The sequence below is a fragment of the Nomia melanderi genome, chromosome 3, assembly GCF_051020985.1.
Source record: "Nomia melanderi isolate GNS246 chromosome 3, iyNomMela1, whole genome shotgun sequence".
Taxonomy (NCBI): domain Eukaryota; kingdom Metazoa; phylum Arthropoda; class Insecta; order Hymenoptera; family Halictidae; genus Nomia; species Nomia melanderi.
In genome coordinates this window covers 8,670,859-8,697,535 of record NC_135001.1, presented here as the reverse complement: position 1 = coordinate 8,697,535, position 26,677 = coordinate 8,670,859, and the positions used below count along the sequence as shown (strand labels likewise).

Sequence of the window (26,677 nt, the reverse complement as noted above, 5' to 3'; positions counted from 1 at the left end):
ATATTTTTTCACTATAAGATGATCTCGTTGGCAATCGCTGGTCGTATAGGTTAGTTTTGTGGAACTTATGTAATAATGTGTTAACTCTATGTACTCCCCAACCTCTATGTCGCCATTTTAGTTGATATAGAAAAATTAAGTTCTGCGTAATGCGTCAGTATGTGAAATATTAAAATAGCTTTGTTTATTAATTTACATGTGACATTTTTACGGTTAGTTTCAAAAGATGTCTAGATTTGATCGGAGCATGTGTTGAGTATTTCTAATAGAAAGCTTTTAGAGCGGAAAGGATTAATCGTAGTCACAGAGTTCACTTGTAATTTTATTGGGAATCTTGCACACCCTAGTGATTAGAAGTTTGACGTAAATTATTTACGTAGAAGGGTAATTGTGTTCTTTGATCAAAGAAAGGTTAATCGATATCTCGGATATTACAGGTTATTTCAATTTCAGTTCCACAGTCACGGAAAAGCGCAAAGATTACAATTATTAATTTATATTTATTACAGTCGCGGAATCGCCGTTTTACCTTCTTCCCGTAGACGTGACTTCTCTTCTGCTTAACGAGAACTTCGCCGTAGGACGCTGATTACCTAACGAGAGAAGGAAGTATCACGGGCTTCTTAGTGCAATAAAATTTCAAACAAGAGAGTCCTGTAATTCGTGAGATCGCAACGATTGTAGGCAAGTAACAACGAACTATATTATGTACTGCTTTATTATTTTTGAAGGGAAAAGTTTCGGTAAATATTCTGTGACTTCTTCAAAATTTCAGTCATCAAACGCTGATAATTTTAATGTTTCGAAATTTAATCATTTCTAAACTTTAATCATCCCCATATTTCCAAATTTAATCATTTTCATAGCTCAATCATTTAAACGTTTCAAAATGTACTCTATTTCGAACGTTAATACTGTATTTCAATGTTTTTCAAATTGTCAATTTTAATAACCGATCAAGTATCTAATCAATGTTAAGTACACATCTGGACATTGCGTTCAATCGTATTTAAGATGGTAATTGCAATATTGACGAATATCGTCAGGCAAATTCATAACATCTCTACTATACCGGGAACGTTAGGGACGAGATAATAAAACATGGGGTATGCAAATACCTGATGGTGGCAAGTAAGCAGCCGGTCGACAGAAAAACTGAATTGATATGAAAAAAGGACAAGTCGGTGGAGGGAGCACAATGTGAGAGTCACGATACCGTGTGTGCCGGCGATGAAAATGTGCCGATGATAAATGTTACTTTTTCTTCGGCCGCGGCTGCGGCGGCCGCCGTTAGCGTTTCCGTGCGATTCATCATTGGTAATTAACCGTAAAAGTTGCCCAAACGCACGTGGACACGATCGTATGCTAGGAGGAAGTGACGAAGGAGAGACAGCGGCAAAGAGACGTCGAGCAGAGAAATCTGGTGCGTTCGCCCTTAAAAAATGGACACCTTGCGCCTCTATATTCTCGTTGAACGAATATTTACAAAAAAGTGATATTTAAAATAATACTATCTAAACATTCTTTTCGCGAGAAACTGAATTATGCAGCGAAACTTGAAATTCTACGAAAGAAGAAAGTAAGATATCAATTTCTGATTATTCGGATAATGAAATTATCCATTTGCAGCTGTCGATACCTCAATCAAACCAAAATATATTTTTCTCCGACTTCTGTATTTATTTAAAGACAAGATAATGTACGATCAAACGAAACTTAAAATTAAAGACGCCGTCACTGATTGAATTTCCAATATGTTATAATATGAAATAAATACTAACTCAGACTTAGTCCAAACGATTGTCAAGTTCGACTATCAGTTATAAAACAAAGATAATCCACACAATATATAACCACCGATTTTTCTTCAAAGTATTATACATAATAATTCATATAATTCTTCTATGTTTTGTTTTGGCTTTTCATTAAAATATACCCTAGTTGCATTCCTTGTGCGTTTGACAAGTAGATACTCCATCTTTTGATTTTATTGTGCGCAAAACGTGAGATTTTTAAAACTTAATTCCACACTTAACAAATTAATTTCGCTTCTCGAGAAAGAAAAACTCGAGACTCCCTGCCACGGAAATGCTTGCAACATACCATTCCACGTGACGGAAAAAAGAAATGATTACAGCTGGTTTACCAATTGCCCCGTCCTGTTACATTTAATTGAACCGTGTTCGTTTCCATAACGATTGTAAACCATGGAACAATGATAGGGACATGCGCTTAGCGATCGAATCGCGTAATTGAAACGGAAAAGAGTTCGTCGCCAGAGTAGAGGGTGAAAGGAGGTTCAGGGGAGAGATCAGAGGCAGACCGAGCTTTACGCGGAATAAAATGTAATTTGTTTCGGCGCATGCACAGCGATATAAGCCCCGTCAACGCGGGATAAGTGTTTCGTTCGCCCGAGGGTGCGATTCAATTTCGGCCGGGGGGTTCGCTCGATCGTGAGACAAAAAGCAGGTGTTCGTGCGCGTGCATTGACTGCTCGTCTTGCATGACAATTAAAAAAGGCTGAAAGCAAAGGAATCGGCTTCTAACGTTCACTCAGCGGGCTGCGAATGTAGAGGACAACGGGGGTGCATGTTTTCGAACCGTTATCGCGGCAGACAGAAAATTAAAACGTGTACCCCAGTAATTACTTTTTTTCTCGGTCTGTGAATGAAGACAGTGGTGCACGGAGTTTATTGAAATACGTAACTTGAACGTAATAATCGCAGACCAGACTAGAATGATATTTTTCATGGAAAAATTGAGAAGAAGGTCGGATGAATTTTATTTTATTCGAATTCTTCTGTTTGGAGAAACGTTTCTTCTTTTGTTCTGTTCAATGGTTTGAACGACAGAATACGATGCTAAACTCTGGTAAAGTTTCTGTTGTATGGGATTTTCTATTAACCCTTCGAGGACCAATGCCATTGGCAGCATCACATTGATGTATTTAGAATACAAAGTTGTGAAGACATGATTGATTCGTTCAGAGATCAGTGCATAGTTTTCTTTTTCTCCGGTGTATAAGAGTTCGAAGTACAATTCAGATCCCTTTGTTAAAGGTTGTGAATACTTCAAAGAGTTTATGGATAAATGGTTGGTCTACAATGATGACAGTCCATTTTTACTTATTCATCACCGATGAAATATTACGACAGTGAAAACCTGTTTAAATTAGAATTTCTTAATATTGAACATTTCCCTCGCATATTTGCAATCGACAAATACAGAACTTTAAGGCAGCCTGGAAATTATAGGACATCCCCTATGCAGCACCGCGGCAGTATCGTCACGTCTGCACGCGATAACCGTTTGCTCGAAAGGGTTGATGAACTCTTACGAGAGCCGATTTACACTCGATGAGGAGCACAGTTCGAAAATCTAACTTCTTGTTCTTTCGTTAATGGTGAAACTGATTAACCCTCAGCACTCTAGCAGATTTTGTAATCTATCAGTAACTGCACGCCATTTTTATAGCACACCTAGCGAAAACTCAAAAATGGCATGTCACAATATTTCTTAGATTTTTTATTTTCCTTTTTAAGACAAAATTTGCATGTGTAGCAACCGCAACAATCTTCTCAAATCTGTTCATTAAAATATTTCATACTGCAAATGATACTGTAGCGGAGCCTGCAGAGTGCAAAGGGTTAATTATATATCAAATTTATTCATTCATTATAGATTTTTTCTCCTCGTTGTTCCGATTTTTCAGTTGTGGACACGTGTTTTTAATTAGACATTGCTCGAAACGAGACGCGTAGCGATTGACCTCGCGACGACTTCATTAAGTAGAACCAGGGAACTTTAAGGGCGTGACCCCGGTTTGCATTTATCGTCTATGTGAAAGATAGATGATGAAAGAAACACAGATACGAGTTAAAAGGTCGTCAGCGGTATTCGCATCGGTATGGTCGAAGCATTGCCATAATTTACGGTACCGTGTGTCCCATTCAACCCCGTCGCAAGATCGTATCGCTTGGTAAGTGTCTGGCTGCACTCTAGCCACCGAACATGCACAAACTTTTACGTACACAGACCAGCGCAACTCTTTAAGCCGGAAACGTTGTTTAACAAATCTGCCCTGGCTATGTGAAAACGACTCTCATTATAGTACGTTGTGCAGAGAAAAACATTTCGACTCATTCCGCGTGTAAAATATTTTATTTTGATGCGTCCACAGTTAACAACATACACATGATAAAATTCTTAACCTTCTTGGACTTGAAATTACTACCCCATATATTATACCATACAAATATTAACGCCTTATCGACAGGATCGTAATGTTGATTATTTACCGTTGAGGCAGGGAAGAAATATACATCCTAATTGTTTATAAATACGTTTATATGATAGAAAAACAAATATCTTTTTAAATATTGGTAAAGGATTTTTGTTTCAGTACCGGTAATTTTGCAATCCCTAATTGTAACTGAGGTGAGTTGTAATAGTAAGAATGCAACAGTATCCAATTTGACGCCGCATGGCATCATCTGTAGGTAAAGTGTTAAGACCTACTAATGAAAACAGTATGTCTTCGATTTTAAGTCTAGACTGAAAGTGTCATGGGAGGAAAAGTGGGGATCCTTTAGTCTGAAGAGCCATCAGGACCTGAGTTAGGAACCTAGCAGTGATGAGACCCTAGGGCAGAGGTCTCATGGGGACAAACTCACTAGACGATTTTCCATGAGAAAGTTGAGAAAGTTTGAATACTTTTAGTCCTGGGCGAGTCCAGATTATGGAGTCCAGATTTAGGATATGAAAAAGTCGATATCAATTGATCTAGACTCTAGAGGTAGGCAGTGAACTCTTCAAGACGAAATTTGTAGCTGTCCAGCCATTAAATAAGTACAATGTAGTATAGGAAAGTAGGAATATGATTTTCTTGAGAAGTTGGTTATTGAGTAATTCTACTGCAAACTAATTGAATAAGGTGTTCAAGATTCAAATTGTTTAATTCACAAGAGTTAACGCGTATCATGCTTCACTGCATAGGTTATGCAGAAGCTTCGGCTTCTGTCTCCTTATTTATTCGCGGCCTCATTTTTATTTTTATATTGTACACACACATACTAAAAGGTATTCCACCTTTTGTGCATTCGTGTATTTGTTTTTTTATGTCGCGTGATAAAAGCGTTTTATTATGGCGTTACTATATGAGGCTCGCACGTAGGCAGACCGTAAGTATTAAGTATTTTCCGTTTCGCCGAATATACGTATTTTCACAAGTTTTAATGAATTTAAGGGCACTGAAAGTGTATATTGGTTTATTATAAAATACTATGTTCATAGTATCATTAAAGTATTATTCGGTGAACAGAGTTATTCTTCATCGGAACTTAGCAACAGGAATGGATCCGGAGAAAAAGTATATTTGCACGAAATTCAGAAGAAATAATTATTAACCAAAGTCCCTGATTACTTGTTTCGTTAGCTACATATCTATTTTCAGTAAGCACACGTAGAAAAGCATGGTCTGATTTTAGTCAGAGGCTGCATTTTAATTTCCCCTGATATAGAGATTATAATTCACAATGGGTAGCTGCATCGATGTACAACGGCTTCGCAATATCACGGGGCCACGTCGTCTGCAAAGATTTAATCACGTGCGCCTTCCATTTCTACCTCCGGAACGAATGCAATATTTAAAGGCTTAATCATCAGTCTGGCAAAGCTAATATGTGCCCTTGGTTTTATTAACCACCATAAAATTTCAAAGTTTAACGATTGTATAGCGTACGTACGTTCGCGGGCCAATATATCACGCGGAAAAAAGGTATTCAACTGCGACGAAATAAAAAATCAGTGTATCCATAAAAAGTAACAAGTAAAAGTACAGTTAACTATTTCATTATGATACGATTTTTATTTACGAAAATATATCACCTTCGACGTTTCACACTTTTTAACAGCTACTAGCATAGATATTCGAATGTATACATTTCAAGATAATATCCAAATTATTTCAAAATTCAACTGAAACGGAATACATTTTTTCAGCGTAATGCACAGCATTGTCATCTGTGAACGCGCCTATTGTTATCCGCATTGTCCGCGAAGCCTCGTTACACCACAACGTAAACAACAATTGCCTCAGACATGTTCACAATAGCCAATTTGCAATTTGTTTATACGTTGCGCGCAGCCCATGACCATTTGGTGGCAAGCTTCCTTTTTTTCGAATAAAAAAAGATTTTTAATTATTTCTCTACCTTATGCTGGCAGTGCAAATCGACCATTATTAAATGTTCCATTACGTCCAAAACAATGGTATGTTCAAAGTTTAAGCATTGCGGAGCGATGATCAAAAAATTTCAATTCAATCAGTTTCGTAGTGGTGGAATAAAAGTTAATCAATTAAATGAACGCGTAATAAATCTTTTGACGGGGCTGCGCACTCCACCGAAAATAAAAGCTTCTAGTGCATTAATGGAGGCATAGGTCGAATCAAATTAATTAAAACCGAGGGCTCCTCGTACATCGAGCAACCACAATGAAATCGTCCACGCCAATCACGTCAAGTGTAATAGAAACTTCTGGTACGCTTGAAGAACCAAAATCGAAACTTCTGGATTCACTCGAATCGACAATAATAATTCTCGTTTCGAATGTTTCGTCAAAGAGGAGGAACTCCAGCCCCGTTGCACTCATACAAGAATTCAATTTTGCTAGCTAAACAGATAAACAACACCGAACTCCAATTAGTTGTGATTACATACTTCAAACATACTTCAGCCCCAATATTTCCGTCATTTTAATTACACTTGCACTCCTTCACCCTATTTCGAATCTTTTTCAACGCAATCACCTACTCGTTTCCTTAACGGTAGAACCGAGCATTTAATAAGATTTATATGTGACTCTTATGAAAATTGTAACAACGGATTATTCTCGGTTTCTTCGTACATTCATTATAGTATTCAAGTAAAAATATTTGTTTTTAATATTGTCTCAGACGTTTAACATCGTTCTGCGGAATAAGAAAGTGTCGTATTAGAAACCGTCGTTTTGACGGGTGCGGAAGTTGTGAAGGGTGAAGTAGTTTTTTTGAAGGGCACCTTCAAATTCGAGAATATCATCAGAAAATTATCATTAAACCATTTACTTCTAATTTTCAATAATATTTTGAGTCTACAGATGAGTACTACAGATAACACACCGAAGCTATAATCAACGAACAACTTCGCACATTAATTACAATCCTCCAGATAAGTCCAAACAAAGTCACGCGAATCGCGATTCTCGTCGCATTAATCTGTCGAGGATATTACATAACAAGTAATATTTATCCAATATTTAATTTGCATATAAAATTGTGAATTACACATGAACGTACCGGACCCTCGATCTCTTTATTAATTATTAATTAACATCTGTACCGACCGATGGAACGATCAAATCGCTTTGGCCTGGACTGCACGAGCGTTTTGGAGACAGTGCAAACATTATTTGACGCTGGAGAGATTACTGAACGTAAACACGACGAAGTGAGATGTAACAATAGAAAATCAAATTCATATTGTCGCTAATTACATTCTCCATCGTTACATATTGAACAAGTTCCTGATTTATACAAGTAATAACATCCATAATAATATTCATATTATTCACTTAAAATCGATTACAATCGCCATAGCTGTTTTCACTTCAGTCGTGCAAATACTTCCCTGACACCGGCCCTGTTTCGGCTTAGACTGTCGCGCGCGAATACTTGTATGCACTTTTTTCTTATGCCTATAGAAATGTTAAACCAAACTTTGTGAAAGTGCTTACAATGTTATTCACTTTCTTTTATTATAGGGTAATTTACTCTAGTAACATTTTTATATTTTCATAACAATAGTATTAAACAATATTTATTTTATCTATTAGAGTCGTTTTCGGATATTTACATAATATCCCATAATTCATATAATAATCTTCTTCAAATAAGTAATAATCTAAAATTTGTTTAAACTGTGACAGCGCTCAAAACAGTCTCCTTTATGTAATGGAACATTGCGAAATTTGTAGAAAAAACATGTTATACTTCGTCTTTTTTAATTTCCCGAAGGGTATCTAATATTTAAAAAATTACATAATAATATGGGAGCTTACAGTAGTACAATCTAACACTTGTACTTCAGTAGTAGATAATTAAATATTGATTTCTATGACAACAGATTAATGGACTGTCAATCGATAAGCGCCGGCGACAAAATGCAAATGTATAGGCTACCAGTCGGTAAAGTGTTAAGCACCCACTAATTTTTTAGCTTTTAGGATAAGCGAAGTCTTTCCTTGCTCGGACAACACAGGGCACAACTCCGTAGCGCGATACGTATCCGGCGATGCAAATCGCGATTCAGGAATCGTAATGTAAAAACAGCCTAAGGGTATTTCAAATTTGACCGTGCTCCCAAACGAGTTGTCGCGTTCCGTGCTGCGTGGGGCGTGTGTAGTCCAAGACGAACTTTCTGTTCAAGCGATTCGGTATTCTCATTGTAAAACGAAAAAATTTACATTAATTTATTGCGAAGTCAATAAAATAAAATTAAATACAGTTATTATGCATCTTAATCTCTACACTCCTTTGTTGTTAATCAGAATGAACTGAAAATTAAAAAGTTAATTCAGAAACTGAATTACGCTTTCCTATTTTCACATAAAAAAAATTCGAAATAGAGCAATCGTTCTATTTTTCCATTTCTAAGTAGGCGGCAAAAGAGATAAGACGAAATAATTAGAAGGAAGACGAATATATAAACTTTACTTGATTGTACGAACCGATAGCACTTTTAGGCAGTATACGAGAGAATCGCGATCGCGCCGCTTGGCACTCAAACCGATAAATATTGTAAGGCATAGGTCAAGAGCAAAACAATTTAATCGTAGAGCGTGGAGCGTATCCGCTTCGCGCGGCCTGAACGAGAAATGTCCAAAAATCGGTCCGGCACGGAACATGTTAATAGATCAAAAACACTGAGAAGTCCTCGCGCGCGGCTGATCGACCCGTTTCCGCGGGAATCAGTCTGTTTGTCTTCCGCTAGGCGAAGATTCGACGTCGCTCGATTTCAGCGTCGTAAACGGAACTGAGATTGATAAGGTCGCTGTTTGAACGGGACGCCTCCGCGCGAACCGGGCCGTTTTATCGGGCGTGCGTTTAACTCATTAGCCGTGGAAGTTTAAGTGTAGCCGTGACGCGCTGCTCCCGGTAACGAGCGGCTCGCGAGAGAAATTCATTTCGGGGGCGGGCTAATTGTTAATTGCACTTCAAGGGTAGCCTCGATGTTCCACGATAAACCTGAAATGCCCTATATGGAAGTTAGTAGCTGCGCCATCTAACCCCGCCGGGCTGTCGGGGGGTGTACGACTTCAGACTTGGCTGCGAGTTTATCTGATTTTTCCCGTGAGAGAAGTTCGAAAAGTTAAATGAAGGACTACGACTGGGTAACACGACATCACCTGCGCGTTCCATTAAGTCCCGGCCGAAACGAAAGCATAAAACCGTCCCAGAAGATTTTAATTAATCGGTGAGCTCGGAACTCCGACCGGATCTAACCGGAGGGTAATTGAAATATTTGCTGCATTTTAATTGTGTCCGGCGCGCCGGGGCTCGCGAATAGAGACAATCCCGAAGAACGTTGTTCGGCGACTAACCGTCGCGACGCCGATTCTGCATCTTGAACGTTCCCTTCTGTATACCACACACAACGCGCCGTTTGTTTGGACGCGCCGAGGTAAACAATTTCATTTGTCGGTTGCTTAACCAACAGTCAGGGCCTCACCGTTACGCACTGCGAGACTGACGAACTGAAATGTCCGCGTTAAATGTTCAAACTTGTTAATTAACCTGCTCGAAAGAATGGAGAATAAAAGTTGCACCGTGTAACTTTGGTCGCAGCGCTTTGTCGGACAACAATTTTCCACGGCAGCGAAATGTCGAAGTGTCGACTCAGTCGACGTTTCTTTCCGCGCTCAACGGAACGAGCGACTGCAAGTAAACACCGCCGTTCCTCCATGTGTTAACACCAAACGTGCCGGCACTCCGTATACATCTATTAAAGTAACCAATCGAATAACTGCTTATAAGGTAAATGTGAAGTAGTGAGATAATCAATTTTACTTAGTGCGAAGAAAAACAAGAAAGGAAAGACAAACAGGAAATTTCATCGGGCAATAAGGAATGATAGAAATGAAACAACGAGACCGCGGCGAGTTGAATAGAATTTCAACCCTCTGCAGCCGAGAATTTCTCAAAGCATTTAAAATCTTTATCAGCGGAAGTTAATTAGCATGTCGAACTCTGAAATACCACAGAAAAGGCAACAACGCATTGACCTCTTATTGTTTGGATAATTAAATCTGAAAGACCGACGACGCCAATATAACAACATTCATCCTCAAAGGCTAAAAACCGGCGATTCGACCACACGCGGTACGTTTACCGTTGAGCCACGTTGCCAGGAAAACTCCAGGTTCGGTCTGGCTGCGCCGAAAGAACGTCTGCGGACAGGCACAAAGGTAAGCGACGAGGCTTTCGCTTTCCCCGGCGACTGTACGTCGGAGTGGTCCAGTTAAGACACAACGCCCGAGGAAAATCTTTCCCGGGGACCCTTTGGATTTTCGTAAATAAGTGGAACTTCTTCAAGCTCGTTAAAACGAGCCCGACGGGACGCGTGTCGCTAATGAAATACGGGCAGCCGGCCCTAAATGAAGCCGCGCGGCTTTCAGGGCCGCGTGAATGGCGGACGGGTCGCGCGGAGCCGTGATCCGGCGGACACCATCTTCGCATCTTCGCCTCTCTAAGCCCGGTCCCAGAGTAATTAGCCGCGGCGCGTCTATGATTGGCAAATATCGCGCTATTTGCCGGCACGATTTCGCGTTTGATTGCGCCTAATTCGCAAACACGGGGGTCGGCTGGCAGCCGGCGCGACGCGGCCATGTTTGCACGCGCGATCGGCCCGAGCCGATTCGCCGGCTCGAAATCACTCCGTGCAGGAGGCGGCGGTGTCGCGGACGGATAAATACGCGACACCGAACGCGCAGCTCGACGCCTCGGATCCCGTTAGTCTGGTACCGCTTTTCGATACGCTAACACACTTCAACCGATGTTTGCGCGAAACTTCTCGGCCACCGTCGAAAAACTCCACTCTCGGCTTGCACGGTGTAGCGATTAACCTGTTGACCAATTCGCTTTTTTTGCGAGCTTTCTTTCCTAGTGGCCCGAAGGCACGCGGACAATCCGGTGAAGCAGCTTCGCGTCTGGTAAACAAAATAAACCACTGGTTCAACGGTTCGACGTTTGTTGATGTTTTGGGATGAAAGGTTTTTCCGTGGGACAAACGGCGTGGAATGCCTGATGCTAGAGTTTCGTGGGTAATTAACATGAACATTACCCAGACGAGGCAAACTGACCCAATCCTGATTTCTTCTTTTTGCAATGGTTAAAAGGATAACGAATGTTTCTCTAAGGAATTATTAGAGAAATTGATTTAGCGATACGCAAACTGAATTGTAAATCAATTACAGTCTCAATAGATGTACTCTTAGAGTTTCTATAGAGGAATCTCCAAAAGTCTTTAATTTAACTTTCTCGGCAATTTTAGTGTTAACTACCTTGTAATAGTGGTAGGCTTGTGGCGAAGATTTTGAAGGTAAATTAATAAATGGAAATGAGTTCCTTTGAATTCGAGTGGTGCATTGTTTCTCTGGTTATTAATGGGTACTTTTGGTTTTATAGGGAATTATTGATGATAAGTGGAGCGAAGAGCTGAAATTTGTTCCACCAGAAAATCGAACAGAGACAAATTGGTAGTGTCATTTTTAATGCGATAAAGATTAGAAAAACTCTTCCAGTGATATTTTCTGCTAAGATCAAATTTACATTTTTTCGACTCTTTCTCTTACGTAACCTTTTAAAAATTGTTCACAGCTTAATATTATGTACTCCTCAAGGCGCGTTAAGGCTAGCTCCCTTCATTTACGAAGTACTTTCCACCGTTAATATTCTAAACCCCTTTTTTATCACCACCGTATAAGACGTTACAACGACGCATCCAGAAGAGATATTGACTCGACCGTTTCAAAGTAATCCCATATTCCCGGCACTAAGCTAATTTACTTCGTTTGAAAGTGTCGTTCTGCGGAAAAGAGGAGCGCGTATCGCGCCAGTGATATCCCCCCCGCAAAAGAACAACGTTGACGGCGCGGGCGAGGGGGTGGGATCGCGGACGAGGTCACGAGCGACACAAAGGCGGCGCGCGGCCGCGCTAACCTAATGAAATATGTACCCTACGCGTCGATCACGAGTGACTGCCGTCTAATAACTCGAAATACGCGATAAATCAAACACCAGTCACCGGCGTGTGTAATCAACGAATCAAATCGTCACCGGGCCGGGCTCGCTCGAATCGATCGCGCAATTAATTTAAACCCTTCGCCCTTCACTATCCACCGCGTCAATCGGAAAGGATCGAAAAACCGCGACGAGTGTATCGACATCCGTTAACTCGCATTATGCGGTTTCCCGAGCATTTATTTTCATGGATTCTTTGACCCTTCAACCTTTTATGTTCTTCGTTCAGTTTCTTTTTCATTTCGAAATGCTCGTTTGGAGATAACGTTTGTTTTTGTCGAACAGAATGATATTCTGATGGTAAGAGATTATTGTTTGGAGTAACCCTTTTTACTCCAATGGCCACTCTCAGTGGCCACTTAATTCAATACATACGGAATTATAAAATTTAGTATTTAATATTAAGCTTCGTATAAAGCGACAATATGTGAAATATTGAAACCAAAAGAACTTTGCTGTATAATCTGTATATGATTTCTTGTTAAGTTGTTTTCAGAAAATTCGTTTGTCTCTCCTTAGACAATGTTGAATATTTCTAGTGAAATACTGTTGGAGTCTAAAGGGTTGATTTGTCTTGTTTATTAACGCAATTTTTGTGTTTCATTTATTAATGTCTAATTCGTTGTTATTCCGAGATGAGTTAAGACTGCGAATATCTTGTTTGTTTCGTCTAGATTTCGTACTTTAAATAGTGAAAACGGATTTTTTATTCGTGAGTATACTCGTAATAAGATAATATTTTCTTGGCAAGTACACTCGACGTAGATACTTGAAAGTTTTACTTTGGATAAGTTAAGTCTCTTGTACAAGTTTAATACAGTTATGTACTGTAAACCGATACATTTTTCAGAATCTTTCCCGTCTGCAAAAGTGAATGCGTCTGTTCTTCGAAAAATTAATGAAACTGTGATAATTTGTTCCGTTTTATTCGTAATATTAATGAATACCGTGGTCAAATATATTAAGTTATAATTGAGTGTTTTTATTCGTTGCGGTTGCCTCGAAAATATCGAAATCATGTTTTCGTGATACCGGCTGGTAAAAATTGTTTACTATAATTCAGCTACGATGATTTATTACGAAATAAATACTACAAGTTTATTGTATAAAAAAAATACTAAGATACACGGCAGCTCACTTTTAGTAGTTCAAGTTTGAAACATAGATTCATCTTAAATTGGACGAAAATTACGCGTTAAATTAAGCGTACATCCTGTTCGAAAAATAATGCTCGAAATTCTGTTATCTGTGTATGCAGCATTCAGGCATATTGACGCATGCTCCGTTAATGATCATCAGAGTACCGGGTTATTTTCAAGCAAATACAGACTTCTCAACAGATTCGAAAAAAATTAAAATGTCATTAAACGTGTATTAAACTTTTCGCTGAGCCGAATATCAAACCGTTTGCCACGCTATGAATTCCACAAAATTCGCAATTTAACGATCATCGTTACGTTTCGGTATCTCTGCTCTGAAGAAAGTATACTATTCGTTTTCATATTTATGCACGATGGGTATCTTTAACATTCGCAACATCGTAACACTGAAAGTAAACTTTGCATCGATTTTTTATGAAACTTCAATTAGTCACTATATGAATTAGATGTGATAATATTAAATTTTGTAAAATGCATCAATATGTGAAATATTGAAACAAAATAGCTTTCTTATTAAGTGACGTATGTTTTCTCGTTACTCAGTTTCAAAATATGTCGCCTAGATCTCATCAGAAAATGTTACATATATCTAGTGAAAAACTGTCGGCTGCAAAGGGTTAATGTCATTTGGCAAATCGATACGCAGTGCAACCGAATTGAATGGTAACTGTTCACCGATGAAAAAATCCGTGAATCTGTTTCAGCCAGTGCAATTGAAACAGTACTGACCGATTAATGGTGTTTCCACTAAATAGCTTACGAATTACATATACATAATATAATTAGTAAATACCAGTGTTAGATGCGTGCAAGCGGTATTACGTTGACAAATACGTTACCACTAGATCGTGTACCTCTATCATAAATGTCAAACGTTTCAAGCTCAATGTTTTCAAAGCTCGATACGACATAAAACCCGGAACATTATATTTTTTACATAAACTTAGACATTTTCTTGCTGTCAAATCAAACGAACCAAATTTTGCTGGATGTATGGGATATAAGGAGCACAGCGAAGTAATCTTTACGAAGAATTTTGACTTTTCAATTTCTGCTTTATCGAGGAAACTGTTTCCACTGCATAGGAATTTCGATGAGTGTTTGTTTGGTAGTCAACTTGTTAATCAATTAAAGGAGTGAATCCTCCGCATCGTTTGGCATCTTGATTTCGACCGACTGTCGATGTTGGCGATCGTTGCCATGTTAATCATTAAAACGAAGAAAGGTAAAGAGTGTCTGTTATCTTTGCAATAATTGTAAAAAGAAAACTCTGAATTGAGTCACTTTGATTCTTGTGAAAAATAGTTTTAATGTTAAAAATGAGCCATTCCGACCCTTCTGGTAAATACATAGTTCCAGTGTCAAAACTAAAAAAAGAAGAAATCAAAAATAAATCGTTTAGTCGCATCTGGTAAATAGTTCTAATGTGAAAAGTAAAGAAAAAAGAATTCTAAACTAAATCATTTCGACCCATCTGGTAAATAGTTCTAATGTTAAAAATAAAAATAGAAGAAACGCAGCCAGGCGATTCAACGATTTCTTCGTTTCTTCTGCAGCCAATTTTTGTTTCCTTGTCCGCCCGTCGTAAACCGCGGGACATTATTCACGGTATAATTTGCTCAGGGCGAAAAAAGGGGTAAGAAAAGTTTCGCGCTTCTCGATCCTCCGCCGTTGTTCGTTCTAATTGAACCGGCGTCCCCTTACGGGCGTTAGGCAAATTCGTAACTAATTTGGGTAATAAGGTTCGTGCAATTAGGGAAAAGCCAGAACGGTAGATTTACGGGGACGTCGAGCGACGCGCGATAATTCGGTGCTAAGTCATTAGCCTGGCCGTTTACACCGCAAGGTGTGCATAATGGCGGCGGCGTATCTCAGCGGCGCCTAATTCGCGAGCATCTACCGCCACTCGCTGTTGTTCCGATTATCCTTTCAATTTTATGCTTATGCGTTTCTATCTTGGCTCCGTTCCGAACGTAATAACTTTCTGTGCAATTTCACCGGGAACGTACGAACCTCGATTCAACCTTAAATCGGTGCACCCCCAATTCCGTTTTTGAAGTTTTCGTCACAAACGAAATCCGTGTAAACAAACATATTGTGTTTATGGAAAAATAGAGATTGGTTACAGAGATCTAAATAATTAACGGTTTAATAAATGAATTGTGTGGAAATTTGGTTCGGAAATTGGTCGTGATAAATCAAACGAAATCTGGGAGAATGAAAATAAACTTTTTATTAGGATTCGTGTTAAAATTGAACGAATTGTGTAAAGTGAGGAAAATAGTTGTATATATGGTTATATAATTCGTATGTTATTTCTCGCATTTTCCGATGTTCTATTTTTTGTGAAATTGTCGGTTGTTAATAGAGTGAAAAATGTCCTTTGTTGGACATGACAAAGAGCAAACGACAAAAGGAGTGTATGTAGAAGGATAATCTCAGAAAGTGGATGAAACGGGAATTAATGAGAGCAAAGTTGTTAAGCGTAACGAACCACTTGAGTGAAATTAAAATTCTTGCATGTCCCATTGACAAAGTGTAAAAATAAACGATTAAACGTTAATATGCATTGCTCTATGATTAATAAAGTGAGAAAATGCTCTGTGCAAATGTTTTCCATTTGCCGGGTTTCCACGGGAATTCCTAAGTATATCACTTTCGTTGCAGTCATTTCAATTTCAAATCTTCCATTAACGCATTGCGTACCGAAAACAAGTGAAATCTTATTTGCATATAAACACGCAGCTCAGTTAATTATCGGAATTTAAGAAACAGATATTAAATTTTGTCACAACTGATCACTTGCTGAAAGTACATTAAGCAGCCAATAATATAAGTTAATCCCATCAGAAATCGCTAACCAGTTTCCTAAAGATTAACCAATGCGAAATGCGTTGAAAATTAACTTGCTCTAAAATGTCATTCGCATTGTACTCGACAAAACAACATACATTATCGTCAACAACAAGAAGAAATATTATATTTTACAAAGAGAAAAGTATTTGCGACTCCTTCTATTGCTTGGACAAACCTAAATATCATTTGCTTCTCTAGAACATAAATCAATTACCCTACCACCAACATTTAAACTCATCGAATTCACTTCAAAATCTCCATCGCGAGTCTAACGCTATACTACAAACGAGCAAACCGTTAACCTGTTAGCTGTGGAATTTAGTTTCAAAAATCTCTCGTTCCGCGCGCAATAAAATCAAAAATTCAAGCGTGTACTCATCAAACGCAGGACGAATGCACCCACGATGTATTTTAATGAAAAAAACCACAGCAAAACAAAGAAGAATTGCTTCTAATTATTTATTTTCGTTTCTGTTTTCACCAGTTTGGAAATGAAAGGACGAAACGTTCGCACTATTTCGAATTTTTTTGCATAAAAAATAGAAAAGCGTGAACCAGTTTCTGAATTGAAATGAAAGAAGCGCGATCGCGCCGCTCGGCACTTTTCGACAGGGTTTTCGCAAAAACCCGTGCCACTTGAACGATTAAAAGAAGACAGAAGCCTCAAGAACAAAGCGTCCCAACCGATTCCTCGTGAACCGGCCGAAATTGGCCGTGCCTTATAAATGCCGCGGCTGGGCGAATCCGAGGAGGGTTCGCCTCAAGTTTCACGCGAATAGGAAATCCCCGCGAAAACCACCCCCGAAACGAGATTCCGCGGTCGGATCCGGTCGATCGGATCGTCTGTCTCGAATTTGCTATTTAAATCGCGAACAGCCCTGGCCCCTCTCTCTAGCCCTCATCCTCTATCCCAGACGCCCCGTAACGTCCCGCCCTCTGCACCCGTTGCTCCATCCCCTTAGCCCGCACGGACGTAGAAATAATCGTTCCGGCGCGAATAAACGAGGGATCTCTAGCACGATCTACGAAGTGTCCCGTCAGACGACTAAAGAACCTATTTCCACCCGACCGGCCGAGAAAGAGAGAGTAATTATTATCACGCGAAAGGATAAGGAGAGTTCGTTGGACTAACTTCCGCCGTGATAATTTATACTTGCCACGGTTCGTGCGGCTTCGAGATACTGTGGGAGGGGGTGGAATGGGGGAGGAAAGGAAAGCCAGGACGATGGAGAAGAGGCAAGAGTTTACGGGGAGGGGGGTTAGTCGGGGGACGACGTTGGTGGGAAAGAAAGAGCGCAGGTGGCACAATGCCGGCTTCCCGCGTTTCCATTTGAATGTAGCTCGGCGGCGGCGGCGGTGGCACCTAACTTCGTCTTCTTCTGGGCAACGGCGCGCGTAATGAACCAGAGATGGCGATTACACAATAAATCGAACCAGCGGTCCGCTTGTAGCTGGTAGGTGAACGTTGTCCTGGACAGAACGACCAAGACGCCCGGAAGCTGACGATGTCGGTCGCGGTCTGCGTCGGCTCGTCTAGAAAGTTCTGTCCGCGATTTTCCATGGGCAACAGTAGAATTTGGTCTTCACGACAAGTCGCCTGTGCGGCTATTCTACCGCGTTGCAATGGCTGTTCGTATGTAATTACAGACAATAACTTGAAACATCATCGTCATCTTCTTTGACGTCTTGTCGTTGTTGTTATTATTGTTTCTATCAGGTTTTCTTAAGCTTCTACGCGATGTTTCTTCCAAGTATAGGGCTTTCGCCGAGTATCGTAGGGTTCTTTTTTTTTTAATTTTGAGCGTTTAAAAATTGTGTAATGGTGTTGCGGATTTTAGTTATTGTTGCTGTTATTATTATTATCAAACTCGTTGTACTGTTGTAACTAATATTATTATCAACCGTAGCATTGCTGCCATTTTCATTTCCACGAATGTCCTTGTGAATATTATGACTACGTCTGTATCTAACTACAGTCTAAGCAACTGCGTTATTTTGCGTTTGTAAAATCAGCTGAATTCAGGCCTCGAACGGTTCCCTTTCCCAATCTTCAAACTCTCCGCCGTGTAATTATCCTTATCTCTAAAAAACGAAATTGGAGAACTTCCAATAAGTGTTTCGAAAAATCTAAAAACTGTTCGTTTCTCTGGTCACACTCGAATTCAAACGAAATTCATGAAATTTGTTTATGTGATGCGTGAAACGTTCAAAATCAATTGGGTATCTGTTGTTTCTATAATTCACCCCTGAAAGATATAACCTTCCGTTGTCTGCTTCTTCTGGGATCCTCGTTTATGGATTAATACAATGTCAAGGTTAAAAATACGGTCGTTAGACAAGCCTTGTACTCTGTATTATAAACAGAGTTTAAGCTGGCCTTACTGGTGTTCGAATGATAAAACGACGGTATCCTTTGCATGCAGAATTCGTTTCGATCCGGCTCGCTAAGCTAAAACTGGATGGATCGACTATAGACACCGTGAACCTGTCAGTACAATTCACAGGCAAGATTGGTCCTTTGAGGGGCACTGCTCTCGGTGGTCCGAGCAGTAAGCTTCTCTTTGTAACGCGAGCGATCGATCTACATTTAAAACGACTGTAATTCATTGGTCCGCGCGTTGGCTCTTAATACGCAACTATTAAATCGGAGGGGAAATGGCCTCGGTTAAAATGGTTTTGATCAAAAAATTTTGCCCGCCCAATAAACGCCGGGATGAAGCATCCAAAACACGGGAACGGAAATCCCTACTGAGTAATTCGAACTCGCCTCACGTAATTCGAATGAAAGAAATGTAGTGGACGCCATCTCCACTTGTAGCTCCATTTGTTTCAACGAGTCGAGTGCAGTTGAATCTAATCCCATTCACTGCTCAACATCACTTCTTGAATACTGCATCAACCAGACGCGATTCCAATTTTACTTTCATTCCTTTTCTTACTCCGAACTGTTTGAGGCCTCGTTTCTCTTGGAAAGAACAGCGGGGAAAATAGCCATAAATAAATGCTAATAGATTCTTGAGTGGTCATGTAATTGTAGGTGCCACTGTATCATGATATCTGGTACTTAAATATATAAATATATCGCTAGTGTTCATGTAAGCTCAAAATTGGCAGCATCTGTAATGATCAACATCATTTTTCAAATCTTTCAATGAAGCTGTAATTTTCAATGATGAAAATCATTTTCCAAATCATTAAATAAAGCAGTAATTCTGAATAACGAAATCTTGAATAGAATTTTGTATTTTGCGTTGAGTGTTCGTTTTAATAGTATTCAGTTTAATATACAACAGTATACAGTAGTTCATTTCGATTTCACGGCACACTGTAGATTAATAGTCGAAGACAATTCATTACTATATAAATACATTAATAACACGTTGCGTGCGAAGAAACTACATTAGTAACGCGACACCGCTAATAGAGAAAACGAAGACTGATAAGATACTCGAGACCGTGCCTTGAAATTGAATTATTAAACGAGAAATTCATCAACAACGAAACAACTCTGGCGGCTCAATTTGGTCGCAGCCAATTATAAAATAACGAACTTTGTTTCCATTCTCGATATGCACTTTCCACGCGTAATTGAATTACACCCGAAAATTCTTTATACGCTCATCTAAAAAGCATTCTGATATTTCCAGAAATAGTTGAATTTGCCCACGTCCCTTCCCCGTCAACTCTGTTATCAAACTTTCCTGCCGTAAGAAGCGAAGATCCGTGTCCAACTTCGTTTATATTCGGGAAAATTTCTTCCGCGGCGTAAGACGCGACGTTTACATAAAAACGAACGACCTAGCAGCAAATAATGTTAAAAGGGAGAATAAATTGAAAATGCGAAATGGTATTCTCTTCCGCGGGATTTCGCGTTCGACGAGATCGAATATGAAAATTTATCAGACGCGTGCGCTATCCGACGCGAGCTGCTAATGCAGCGTCTGACCATTGCTTGTCACTTCTACTCGCGATAAAGATTAATGACGCCATTGTAATTGGTTCCTCATCGATCTTGGCGGTGTTGGGCAAAACTCCTTATTCAAAATAACGAATAAAGAGTGACGAATAAATTCAAGCTGACTGTTACGTTCGAATAACGAACAATTAATATATAACTTCACTCGCAAATAATAAATAAACCGAGTCTATCCGTCATTATTTATTTCGATAATAATGAAGTAATATGATCATTTATTTGATTTAATAGATTAAATTTAGAGAACAAGTGGATTAATAGTTGTTCAAATAACCAAATTTGCTACCGTAAATAGGAAATGGTGAATAGTAAACAGCCAACAAAGTTTCGCCATGTGAACAATGAGTAACTTCAAGAACAAATAACCGAATGACGATCAATTATTTATCCGTAATTGTTCTGGTGTATCCTGGTATATTATGATTGCCAAAGGACGTTGTAAATTACTCCGCAAAACGGACAGACATTCGTAAACATTAACACCAGCAGAAATAATCAACGATAGACGAACTACGCGACGTTCAAGCCTACACCGCACGTGAAACGAACACGCGTGCTCTGTTCGCCGAACACGAAAGGTCGCATGCAAAAATTTTACTGCACACTTCGGTTTTATTTCTACACGCAGAAACAGACGCTTCTACATCGCACTGCGATTTAATGGTTACAAAATCTTTAATACGGCGATTTCAAAGTTACCCCTTGCCTCGTAACGTCGAACACGTGGCAAAGATTTGAAATCTCGTGTAACTAATCTCGAATCGAAAGAATTTAGCAATTTGAATTCAGCGAATCTATTAAAACCGCCAGGACCGCGTCAACCCGAGAGTGCAAAGGTGAAAAACAAATATCTAATATTTATCTTATACACCTAGTATCCAATTTTAATTCTACAGTGCAGTATAATCATTAAGATTCTCGAAAAATCATAAAGATGTTTTCCACTTGTTTGATGGTAGATCAATAGAAGCACCCACCAAATAACGTTTGTCAAAAACAACAAATAAAATAACATCTATGATAAACACCGTAATTCTTCCTTTACAGAGAATTTTCAATAATAAAGCGATTCTCGAGAGTCCGGTCGCGACACGAATGGTAAGGGGTTCGAATAGATTCTTCGCGGATGATTCGGCGGCGGTGATAACAATCGTGGCAGTGAACCACGTTAAAACGATCGCGTTCCATCGTTCGCGGTGTAATCGATCATTCCGGGATTGCCTGGAAATACATATGATCGATTGAATTCTGTAATTATCAGCTCGGCCGAATTGTCCCGACCACTTTGTTATTACCGTCTAACCGGAAAGTCGATCACCGAAAACGGCGAACGCGGGGATAGTCCCACGAACGGCCGGGGATCGGCCTCGATCGATGGCGGGGAACTAAATTTACAACACAATCCCGCGACGCCGACGTCGCTCGTCGTGCGCGAGTCCGGGCTAACGCGGATTTTATGCAACTATATACGAAGCAGTAAAACGGGGGTGGCGATTAAAGAGATCGAGTGGACCGATAAGATTTCGATCACCACTCGCGGCGGGCTCTATCACGCGTACAACTGACGAGCATTTCTTTCCCCGGTTTGCTCTGCAACGAAAAATCGCAGAGCGCGGTTTTATTTTCGAGTCGGAGAAAATAGCGGGGCCGCTTCCGTTCGCGTTTCAAGGGAGTTGTTTCGGTTACGGGGGAATTATGTCGTTACAATTCGCTCCGCGATAGCGGGGGAAGCGTAACGGACTACGCGGCGTTTTGAACGAGGCTTTAACGGTTTCTGGGTTTGCAAGTTTGTGCGTGATGTCAGAGTTTCTTGCGTGTGAGAAACTTGAAAGAGTAATTATTGTGATGAATTTTGATCTTTTGAGTTTCGGAGCATTTTTGTGGTGGCTTGGTAGCGGAGGGTTGAAACGAAACGTTAAGGGTTGACGGTTTTGCAACTTTATGTGTGGTATAAGAATTTATAGGGTGTAAAGAAATTGAGAGAATAATTATTGCGACGAATTTCGATCTGTTGTTTTCTGGAAGATCTTTGTGAATGCTTGTTAGCGAAGTATAGTGAAGTAGTAAAGAATTGAGACGAATATGATATGAAGGTTTCAAATTTCACGACATCTTATTTACGATGATGTGTAGAGTGAATTTATTCGATTAAAAAATTGTAAAATGTAGATAGATTGAAAGAGTAATTATTGCGGCGAATCTAGACTCAGTTTCTCAAGGATTCATTACGAGTGCTCGCTAGATAACGCGTTAATGAAGTTTAAGAACGAAACGGCATGAACGACTGGGAGAAAGGAGGGTTGAACGTCCCGTTCAAAATTAAATAAACACGAGAAGTATTAAGTCGCCAGCTCTGTCATCGAGAAGAGAAAATGAAGCGAACGCTGCAACGTTGATAGAAGAATTCAGACTAAAGGAATGAGCAGGAGAATTTGTTTGAAGTTGGAAACGACTCGTATATTATTGCAACAAACGGAACAGTGTTAGAAAGAATTCGCAAAAAGAAATATGGAAAGAGTGAAAAAGAAACGAGAAAAAGGAGGAAATTTCACAGGGACCGCTGAGGTAAGTCGAAAGGAACGAAGAACAGCGGAATATTAGATGTCCAGCAAAAAAGTCGACCAGAAAAAGATAGTATGGGATACGTATCAACACAAGGAGGAAATCTCAGTGAAATCAGATACAGACCCCGAGAACAAGGAGCGGTATATTATCAAGGGATACCTGTGCCCGTTAAAAAGAAGGAGGGAAAAACTAGACCACCAGACCCGGCGCAGAATAGGCAGACTTATCCCGCGGAGAAGTAGAGAAGGGAATATTACACCGCGCGAAAAGCAAAAGGAAATCGAACGCGCGACAAGATGAAATTAATAAACAGCAACTCGTGAACCGTTACGTCGACGTATAATGGAGCAATAAAATCGCGGAAGTTAGAGGATTAGTAAACAGGAAGGAACGAGTTGGCAGCATGCCTAGTGTGAACGAGTTCATTGGTGTGAAACTGAACATTACCGAGGATTCAACGATAAAGCTATCCCCGTACAACAAATCGCGTAACGAAGGTAACAAGCGTGTTGCCGGTGAACTTCCAACCACTCGGGAACGCGGAAATTCATGACACGTCGAAGATTGCAGTATCAATCATTTTACGGAGACAACATTGCGAAATTCGTCAAAATCTGCTGAAACTGATAACCTGGGTCTCAACGAACATTATCACTGGTCGAACAACGTAGAACCGAAAGGAGCATGGTAACACGGCTGAAATTATGCGAAAACTAAAGACTGAAGTGTCTTTTTTGACGACTAAATTGTTAATCAAACTATTTTATTTGAATGATGAGCAAACACGGTGATCGTAAACGTTTCGATGACAGCAACACGCTTCGCTCGTCTCTACTCTAACTTTAATTGCATAACCTCCAGCCTAGCTCCCTAAGTGTCTTTAACAGTTAGAAAGAGGACTGAATCCAATAAAGACTCAAGCCTATCAACACGATCAAATGAATAAAAATTCATACTTTCCATGGTCGACGCGTAAATATCGCGAACCCTCTGAAAAATCCCAACAAAGTCTACCTTGTGGAGGTATAAGTAAAGCAAGACAGTTTAAAGTGTACCCAAGAACTGATAGCCCGCCCCATCAAGCACCATCAAGCACACTGATCAAACCACATAAAACCGGCGTTGCAACGTGAACGAAGGCAGCAGCAGCAGCGCGGCTATTATCCGTCGTCTAACGAAACGTCGCAGCATCACGCAATTAACGCAATCTTCTATGAATTTCCGCGGTGGTAGCCAACCGCCTTATCTTCCCGCCTTTATTCCTCTACTTAGGGCGGACTTTACAGCCGTACTCAGCGGTCAGTTTACGATCGTCATATTGAGATTCTGGCCGAGTCGACTCCCGGCACGACAAAGCACCGAAACGACTTGACACATCTGGTCCCTGCGCGGCTCTCTCGTAAAGCTAGCCGGCCGCTTCCAACTTTGCGATTACACCGGACAATAAACCCTAGTTCGCCGCGGTTACACGGGAGCACCGCGTTCCAACGCGTCTTCCGACCCCCATCTTGCCGAAGCAATACAACCGATCCGCGGAACGTTGGAAGGAACCCAGTGGAACGAACGTTTAGATCTTCAGACGTTTAGATGCTTAGACGTTTGGGTAGCCTTTAGGTGATTAACCTCAGGCACTATCCGGTAGTTACGGTTAACGTTAATCGGTGGCAGGGAGAATGGTGAAATCTGACTGTACCGTTCTGCGCGATAAGATCCAAGGAACCAGCGGAATTTGATGATTGCTCGAGTTTACCTGATGACGGATCGTTCAACGCGGCTGTCCATGTCACGACGCAGATCACCGAGACCGCGAGAACTGGGAGCATATTGCTACGTGGACGACGCGGCTACGTCAACTGGCTGCCGGAACGTCGAGCGTCCCAAAGCTTTGCCGCCAACCGAGCGGCGCCTGCGCAGGACCCGACGCCGCTCCACGACAAAAGAAAATATCAGGAAATATCTGTTTACAATTGTCCCTGCGACGTGGCACGCGGGCACGAGTGCCTCATCGCGCGAAAGAGTGGAAAAGAGGGCGGGGGCTGTTCGGGGTTGGATGAAAGAGGGTGGGAGAGTTCCGGTGCTGGTTACTTTCATGCTAATTACATTACGCAGTAATTACTTTAACGATTTTCCTTTCCGTCTCTTCCTTCGCCCTGCCGTCTCACATGCGGCCCCGGCATGAAGTCTTAAAAGCCGGTTAATTGCATCAGAGGCCTAGTAACGGATTTATCGGGAATAAATACCCCGGGGAGCGGAATTGTTTAATTGAATGTCGACGGTCCTGGCGATCCGTGAACGCAGACGATCGACGAAGTAACTGCTCGCGATTGTGGGATGATTGGAACGAGGATTTTATGTATATCTTTTTTTAATTCGAGGATGGGTGTGGGTGCGGAGAGTTTAACATGCTCGCTACCAGCGTCACGTACTTGTGACGGCCGTAATACTGTATTTAATGAAAATGAAATTAATCCTATAGATATTGTTATTAGACATTATAAACTACGACATTATATGTAGGAACTCAATGACTCGTTTCAGTTTTATTTTTCGAATATTTTGGTTAGAAGATTTATTGGATTGAAGAAAATATTATAGTTGAGCGAACGCGTTAACCCGTTCGATGTTGCGGAAATTAAGAACGTCCTGTCCAGGATGCTAAACGTTGATTTCAAAGAAAACGAAATCGTTTTTTTATTCGTTGTAAATAATTGGTTATTTTTATTATGATTTATCTATTTGATTATTTTCCTGAAATTGTTGCTTGTGAAAAGTTAATCTGAACTCATAGTACAAACTACGAATTTTTTAGCTTTCTGGGAACATAGGATCTTTGATAGGATCAACGACTTTTTTCGAATTTTTGTTATTGGAAATTAGTTTATTGGAATTTGTACCTATAGATTTGATGACTGACGAGGTATACGTAAACGTTTTTGTAACATTTTGGGAGTGATTTTTCTTGCTCTTGTGTTCGGTGAAAATTGTTGGACGTGTATACTGTAATCAGCGGAACCAAGTCAACAATAAATCGTGGCTACGTGGAAAGCTACGGATTTGGGAAGATCAATTTTGTTGAATATTTGAAGTCTTCAGCTTAAGAGATCTAACTCACGTTGGAATTGTTTATTATTAACAGCCTGGTATATAAACTGAAATCACAATTTTGTCGTTGTTAATCAGTTTCGCTTTATTTTAGCTTATAGCTGACTTTAATTATAACACTCACTTATAAGATTTTCATAATATGGAAATAATAATTAATTTAAGGATTAATTCAGTATGTATTCGTAATACCACGTACAATTATTCGAACCACATTAAATGTCCAGAAATTAAAATGTTATATTTCAAAGATAGAAGTTTACGTAGACGATTAGTTATTAATTTATAAGTTAGTAATTGAATATGAATACTTTCCAGTACGCTCGCTTTCTGCTCCATTTATATTGTCCAAAGGTTTTTTGATACCCTACAAAGGAACTTTATTAACACTTTCCCTGGAGTTTCTTGGCCATCGCATTGCAATTTCTTTCACGCGTGCTGCTTCCAAGTGGGAACTATAATTTTTATCTCCGTATTTAATTAGGCCCATAAAAGTTTGATGACATTAAGACCCAACCCCTGAGATTTAGGGCACACGAAATTACAACCATTTCACAATAGAGAAGTGTTAATTGCGGCAATAAAGAGTCATTTATGCTGACAATAACTCGGAACATTTACACTTACCTTTCAACGGCGGCGTAAAGTGTAAAATTTCTGTCCTTTGAACAATTATGACTC

General features: G+C 40.1%; 1 protein-coding gene across 3 annotated transcripts in view; it reads right to left on the bottom strand.

Moving 5' to 3' along the window:
• The window catches only part of LOC116430147 (protein amalgam), a 181,632-nt gene extending 156,898 nt beyond the window's left edge, over window positions 1-24,734 (bottom strand). For 2 of the 3 annotated variants that reach the window (XM_031983891.2, XM_031983908.2), the window contains exon 1: window positions 24,588-24,734. In XM_031983891.2, the coding sequence (XP_031839751.1) occupies window positions 24,588-24,717 (130 nt within the window). In that variant the 5' untranslated portion in view covers window positions 24,718-24,734. The remainder of the gene's footprint in view (window positions 1-24,587) is intronic. The other variant, XM_031983900.2, reaches the window with a different exon arrangement.
• Between the last annotated feature and the right edge of the window lie 1,943 nt (window positions 24,735-26,677).